General features: G+C 24.0%; 2 protein-coding genes across 2 annotated transcripts; one reads left to right on the top strand and one right to left on the bottom strand.

Annotated features, from left to right (window-relative positions):
• The first annotated feature begins 349 nt into the window (after positions 1–349).
• Positions 350–3308, top strand: LOC127277115 (zinc finger protein 346-like). Its single transcript, XM_051297953.1, has 6 exons — positions 350–691; positions 1073–1374; positions 1542–1680; positions 1798–1827; positions 2499–2644; positions 2792–3308. Exons 2-6 carry the CDS (start codon positions 1093–1095, stop codon positions 3005–3007), a joined length of 813 nt encoding a protein of 270 aa, XP_051153910.1. The 5' UTR covers positions 350–691; positions 1073–1092; the 3' UTR covers positions 3008–3308.
• Positions 3151–6754, bottom strand: LOC127277112 (dynein regulatory complex protein 1). Its single transcript, XM_051297948.1, has 11 exons — positions 6465–6754; positions 6262–6370; positions 5794–6144; positions 5289–5686; positions 4992–5208; positions 4737–4863; positions 4460–4674; positions 4213–4340; positions 3952–4130; positions 3444–3865; positions 3151–3364 (listed from the first exon to the last, which is right to left on the bottom strand). Exons 1-11 carry the CDS (start codon positions 6590–6592, stop codon positions 3341–3343), a joined length of 2298 nt encoding a protein of 765 aa, XP_051153905.1. The 5' UTR covers positions 6593–6754; the 3' UTR covers positions 3151–3340.
• Positions 6755–6821: the final 67 nt, after the last annotated feature.

Raw genomic sequence — 6821 nt, 5'->3', positions numbered from 1 at the left:
ATTACGACAATGTGTGGCAGACGAAAAAAAGTATGGATGGGACAATTTAATTGGCTAAAAACATAAAGGCTGCGACGCCAATGTCGCTACAAATTTCAAACTGTGAATCACATTTTACTGGCGGTAAATTCAAAAAATAACATTTTTAAAGGTTAAATTTATTTGAATAAAAAATATTTAATAATCAATTTTAAGTATTTGTTGCATTTATCAAAAAGTATTTATAATTCGGGATATTTTTTATATTTATTTTAATGAGTTGCAAAAAAATTTGCCAAATAATAGATAAACGCTGATTGGCCAATGCAATATTAAAGCATCGTTCATTGAACATGTTTTTGAGAACACCGAAAAATTTCAATTGATATTTGTGTTTGTCGATTGGCATTTTCCGATTTTTTTTCTCTGACAACTGACATAATTATAATTAGAATTCCAATTATTTTTGGATGATAATAATTTTCCAACGTTAAATTTAAAAAAAAAAATGCAGTACTAATTTTATCGGAATCATATAATCAAAGTTGATTATTTCGTTTTGTTTATATCTTGATTGCTCAATATATGCGATCGACTATTCCCGCATGTGTATGTTAATTTAAAAGAAAACGATTCTGTTTTCAATAATATAAATCGAAAAAAAATTGGATTTTTATGGATATTTTTTAAAAAGAAAATCCTCTGTGAATCGGTGAGTTTTTTTTGAGGTTATAATTTCGGTAAAATAATTTTTGCATTTACTTTTTTTTTTTTTTTTATATACTTTTGCAAATAAGATATTTTTCAAGAATTGATTATTTTTGTTTACGTGCTTTTCAATTTGACATTGATTTTTTTTTTCGAAGTCGACAAAATTTGTTTGCAAACATTTGATGATTCAAAGTAATTTCATTGTCTTTGGCATCGTTGCTTAATTATTATTATTATAGATGTTTATGTTTGAATAGTCTATTAGAAAAAAAAAAAAAAATTCTTTCAATGATTTTTATATTTTAATGCTATTTTTATTTGATTTTTAAAAATGAAATTAAAAAAATTTGAATTTTTTAAATAGAGAAATTTTTATTTTCAGGAAATTTTGATTCAAAAATTATGACAGAACAACTGTCAGTTAATCCACAATTGAGGATGGACGAATCCTTGAAAACAAATTCTGTTGATCATTCAATGATTAATGGAAGTGACAATCAAACAATGGATCAAACGGGCAATAATCAAGCATTAAATGATCCAGTAACGAAAGCTGTTGTCGATAATATAATGGGAAATTTGCCCACAAAAAAACCTTTTTATCGTTGTGATGATTGTGATCTCTCGTTTACAAGTAATACAGTATTAGATGCTCATTTACAAGGCGCACGTCATGCTAAACAGGTAAAAATAAATATTTAATATAATTATTATAAATTAGAGAAAATTAATTAAAAATAGTATTATGTTAAGAAAATTGTTTTCTATATTTTAATTTTTAATGGTTTAAAATCTTTAAAAAAAAAAAATTAATTTAATATTTAAAAATATTTTTTTTAATCCAAAAATAGATTAGATCGAAAACCATAATGGCCACCTTAGATGAATCGAAAATTCCATTTGCTAAAGATGCAGAAACAAATGGACTTCAATGTAACGTTTGTAATGTTCGCCTCAATTCGTTACAACAACTTCACACGCATTTAAATGGTAAATAAACAATTTTTATGTTTCTATTAATTAATTTAATAAATAAATTTTTATATTATATCAAAAAAAAAAAAAAGATATTTCTAATGAATTTTCGTTTTTTAAATTATTTTTCAGGAAATCGACACAAAAAGAAAGCGATAAGAGGTAATAAATCAACTGGCGTGAAATCTACATCGAACAATGGTTTTCGAACTAGACGAACTTTGGTTGTAGATCAACAGATTCGTAAAGAAACTGTTGTTTTAGTTTATTGTTTGATAGTTTTCACATTTGCATGCCTTACTTTATTGCTTACATTTGTTTTTCACGTTTACGTTATGTAAGCTTACGACTTTTTTTTTTTTTTTTTATTTTTTTCGGTTTGAATTTCATTTTTTTGTTTGTATATAATTTTATTATGAGCAAAAATTATTTCTATTTTGCTTTGTTTTTTTGTTTTTTTTTTTTTTTTTGTTTTGTTCGTGTTTCGTTTAGTTCAACATTTTTGTATATATTTTATTATATTCATTCGTTGTTTCGTATGTTTATTTATTATTTATTTTTGTCTTTAAAAAAAGTGAGCAAATTTGTTTCTCCCCGATAATTCAAAATTTTCATCTCGGGGGGGTATAAAAATATTTGTATAAATAAATTAAAATTGGATATTTTTTTGTGTATTTTTTTTTTAATTATTATTTATTTTTTATATTATAATTTTTCTATTTATTTTTTTTTATTTGTATTTGATCTTGTAGTGAAAAATATTTTCGAATGGTAAGTAATTTTTTTTTGTAAATCTTTTTTTGTTCTTATTTATTTTTTTTTTGCATTTTCAGGGGGATGGCGAATTCCTGAAACGGAAGCTGATATTCAATTAGGAAATCCATCATCTTCGCAAAAGGTTATAACTGGACAATTATTACAAAAAACCACTTGCCGTCCTTGCAAAGAAACGTTTGACAGTCTAAAATTATACAAAAAAGTAAATTTCCCCCCTTCAATTATTATTATTTTAATTTATTGTTATTTAATATATTTTTGTTTTTTTAGGACACTTAAAGATTATTTTAAATAATATTTTGATTAAATTAAAAAAAAATTAATAAATATAATAATTGATTGTTTGCAGCACTGTATTAGTAAGAAACATCTGAATATGGTGAAATTAAAGAAGAAGGAGAAGAAACGAAGAATATTTATTGAATTACAAAAGAAGGAGGCAAAGGCAAATCGTAATTCGTCGGATATAAACTTTGACTCTAAATCAACATTGCAGGATTATTTTGTGTCAAGTGGCTTTATTCATAATGGCGTGGCTTGCAAAATGAGTGATGACGCTTTTTAAATACGAGAGAGAAACAAAAAGACTCAAAAGTGCGTTTTGAAAATGATAAATTTTTACCAAAAGAAAAAAACGGGATAACGAATCTATATATAAATATGTAAGTATTATTAATTTTTTTTATTTTTTTTTGTCTTTTTTGCAAAAAAAAAAAAAAAGAAATATATTTGAAAGAACAGGAATACAATAATATAATTGTAAAATTATATATATATATTTCAATTACAAAAATAATTGAAAATGGTGCATGAGTTGAAATCTCGGTATAATGCCTGGATTACAATTAAAAAAGCCGTGAATATGATTTCCTTTTACTTCATGTAAAATTTTTAATTTCTACCTCCGTAAATCATTTTCCGGCTGAAATTTATAAAATGATTATTTTTTTTTTTTTCCTAAAGCGATATTAAAATATCGTTAAATTATTATTTTCACTTGCCTTTTTGTAAGTCTTTAATAATCGATGAAGTTCGGCATTTTGTCGACGTAGTAATTCTGTTTCATCATTTAGTTTATGTCGTTCTTTTAAAATATTATGATATTTATTTAATCCAATTAGTAATGCATCCCAGAGTGTTTCTTTTTCTTCGTTAAAAATTTCACGATATTTATTCCAAAATTTCATTACATCTTCGGCTAAAATATTTCTCGATATTGTAAATTTTCGTTCAATTAATTTTTCCTTAAAATCACGGGGCGATTCATCTTTTTTTATTGAATGATATTTTTCCAAAAATTCCGTTAATCCGCGTATTATGTACTTTACATGAATTTCAAGAACATGTCCCATGTCGCATGTAACTTTTCTCATTTTTAAATTGTCAGAACAATCGCATGATAATTCTTCAATAGATCTTGATCCTTTGAAACAATTTTTTTTTTATTTTATTTTGGAATTAGAATTTTTTTTATAATTAGTTAGAAACATTGTTTTCTTTTTTTTTTACCTTCGATGGTGTCTTTATCAGTTTCGGAACTGGAGCAGTCAATTTTTTCGGCAAATGTACTTTCACTGCTTTTGCTTATTTCACAGGGAGTAAAAACCACAGTGACTTCTTCTTTTACTGTTTCAATTAATTTTCTGGTTCGTTCGTCTTTTGGTTCTTTTAATTTTTCGCTGTCATCTCTAAAAAAAAAATTGTATATTTTTTCTAACTTTTTTTGGCTAAAGAAAAATTTAATGAAAAATATTTTTTTTTGGAAATTACTTGATAGTGGACGTAGAAATTGTTTCAATTTCATTTGTTTTATTATTATCACAAATTGGACAGTAGGTGTAGGGTAGAAAAAAATTTAAAAGCATATCGATATTCTCTGGCGAATCGATACACAAAGCCTAGAAAATAATTTAATTTATTTAATTTAAATAATAATTATTTTCATTTAATTATTATTTTGAATTAATAATTACTTTTGAATTAAGATATTTTCTTTTATTTAAATTTTTGTCATTACCTGAAAAACATTGTCAAGTCTGACGATAATTTGATTTTCATTGCTTTGATTTAATAATAATTCTTTTAATTTGTCTTCAATTAAAAATCCAGCGCGATCGGAAATTAATTTCATAATATGCACAAGCAATTTCCTTTCTAAATTAATCTCTTCCAATGTTGTTGCTGGCTTGTATGGTTCGCACATTTTTAATTTTTCAGCATCGAGTTTTTTTTCTAGAAATAATAATAATAATATTTAATAATTAATAGATAATTATTTTTAATTTTCTTTTTACTTTGCTCAATCACAGCCATTGATTTTACATAGGATGGCAAATCTTCTTTTCTTAACAATTTCTCTTTTGGTGGTTCCCATTCCAAACCCAAAACTTGGTGGAATATTATTTTATCGGCTGTTAATATCTAAAACAATAGAATCATTTTTTTGAGTACATTTTTATTTTTTAATTTAAATTTACTTTTTTTTACTTCTCTTTCTTGATTTTTTTTAATATTTATTTTTATAATTTTTATTTTTTTTTTTAAATTACCTTTTGAAATAAATCATCGGCAATTTTGCTATTCATGTCCCAAATTTCCATATAATTTTTTTCATTAATCGCTGTAAAAAGATCAGATTTTTCTTCGAGGTCTAAAATATTTTTATGAGCCCTTAATACTTGATCGGACAATTTTTGCATTTCTAGTTTTGTATTTTTCTCTAAATTTGAATAAGTCTTCTTTAAATCGCTGATAGTGTCATGTAATCTATTGGAAATATTTAATTTTTAATTAAATTTCAAAATAATTGAAATTATGAATTAATTATTATGAAAAATTTACTCAACTTGTTGAGTTTTCGTTTTTGATGATTTTTAACAATTGCATTTTCATCTTCGCGTCTTTTTAATAAATTATAATTATAATCCAATTTTTCAACATTTAACATACAAATTGCTTTCATTTGTTCTATTTGTTGTTGAAGTTTTTGTTGTTCAATTTCTAATTTAATTTTTTGTTTTCTATATTCCTCATGATGTTCAATTCGCGTTTTATTCATTTCAAGTTGAAATTCATTCATAATTTCTTTTCTCTTTTCAATTCCATGTATTTCATTTTCAGCACGTTGATTGTATAAAGTCTCCCATTTTTTTGCCGATACTTCCAAAAGAGATTCCCTCTCCAATTGCAATGTATTTTCAATGATAGCTAATTCTTTGCGAAAGGATTTTGCCATTGTATTCACCTATAGAACATTTTATTTTCAAAAATTAAATAAAAAAAAATTAAATTGAAATTAAATAAAATTTTTGATTTTATTCAATTAGAGGATTTTTTTTTTTATTAACTTACATGATGATCAATTCTATCGATTAATATATCAATATCTTCAGTTTGTTTTTGTAGATCCAATTGAAATTTTTCGTCAGCTTCTTTTAATTCTTTTTTTAAATTATCAATCGCTGAATTTTTAAATGCAAGAACGGCGAGACATTTTTCATTTTGTGCTATCATTGCCGAATTAATATCCAATGGATCTTTAGATTCAAGAATTGTTGTCCATTTATTATTAATTTCTTGATAACGTTCGCTACATTCTTTTGCATTTGTCTCTAACATTTTTAATAAATTTTCGCGAATTTCATTTTCTTTTTCACGACGTTGCAATTCACGGGCATCGTTTGATATTTTTACATTCGATATCTGAAAATATATGCGAATTTTAATTTTATTAATTTATTAAATTAAATTAGAATTTAAATTAATGTTTAATTAAATTTTCATGATAAATTTTTTTAAAATTTTATTTAAATATCTTGCCACTCTATTTCCATCGTTAATAAATTTATCCAATTGTTCTGCGCTTATTAAAATTTGCTTTTCAGTATCAGTTGTTTCCACTTCATGTGTTTCGGTTAGTGAAACTTCTCTAAAATTTAAAAAAAAAATTGCTTTGCAAATAAAATTATTTATTACCTACATATATATATATAAAAAAAAAGAAAGAAAATCTTTTTAACTACTCTTTGATTGTTTCCTGACGCTTTTGAATCCTGATCCTTCGGGCTAATTTTCTTTCATTTGGATCATTTGACGTCACAGAGGGTTCTTCTTCTGATTCATTTAAATTTTCTTTTAAAATCACATCCATTTTAGACAATTTTTTTATTTCACAAAAAAAACCTAATTTTTCAATATGTAAAAAAGTTTTTTTATTTAAAAAAAAATTACATATTTATAATAATAAAATATTTTAAAAATATTATTAAAAATTCACTGAGGTTATTTTTTAGTTTATAGATTCAATTTTTTTTTTTTTTTTTTGAGGGAAAAAATTTAATCAATCACCATGGCAATGAAAAATGTGGATAAAGCAGATG

Source organism: Leptopilina boulardi, unplaced genomic scaffold, assembly GCF_019393585.1.
Source record: "Leptopilina boulardi isolate dan_hultmark-lab unplaced genomic scaffold, ZJU_Lbou_2.1 LbouV2_165, whole genome shotgun sequence".
NCBI classification, from domain to species: Eukaryota; Metazoa; Arthropoda; class Insecta; order Hymenoptera; family Figitidae; genus Leptopilina; species Leptopilina boulardi.
The sequence above is the reverse complement of the archived record's forward strand: the minus strand, read 5'-3'. Positions and strand labels throughout refer to the sequence as shown.

What these genes read in the sequence shown, in the direction of transcription:
- LOC127277115 (XM_051297953.1), top strand. Translation starts at nt 1,093, where the DNA reads ATGACAGAACAACTGTCAGTTAATCCACAATTGAGGATGGACGAATCC. An exon ending in ACTTCACACGCATTTAAATG is followed by an intron (nt 1,681 to 1,797) that starts GTAAATAAACAA and finishes ATTATTTTTCAG; the next exon opens with GAAATCGACACAAAAAGAAA. An exon ending in CAAAAAGAAAGCGATAAGAG is followed by an intron (nt 1,828 to 2,498) that starts GTAATAAATCAA and finishes TTGCATTTTCAG; the next exon opens with GGGGATGGCGAATTCCTGAA.
- LOC127277112 (XM_051297948.1), bottom strand. Translation starts at nt 6,592, where the DNA reads ATGGATGTGATTTTAAAAGAAAATTTAAATGAATCAGAAGAAGAACCC. An exon ending in ATTTCTACGTCCACTATCAA is followed by an intron (nt 4,131 to 4,212) that starts GTAATTTCCAAA and finishes TTTTTTTTTTAG; the next exon opens with AGATGACAGCGAAAAATTAA. An exon ending in TGATAAAGACACCATCGAAG is followed by an intron (nt 3,866 to 3,951) that starts GTAAAAAAAAAA and finishes ATTGTTTCAAAG; the next exon opens with GATCAAGATCTATTGAAGAA.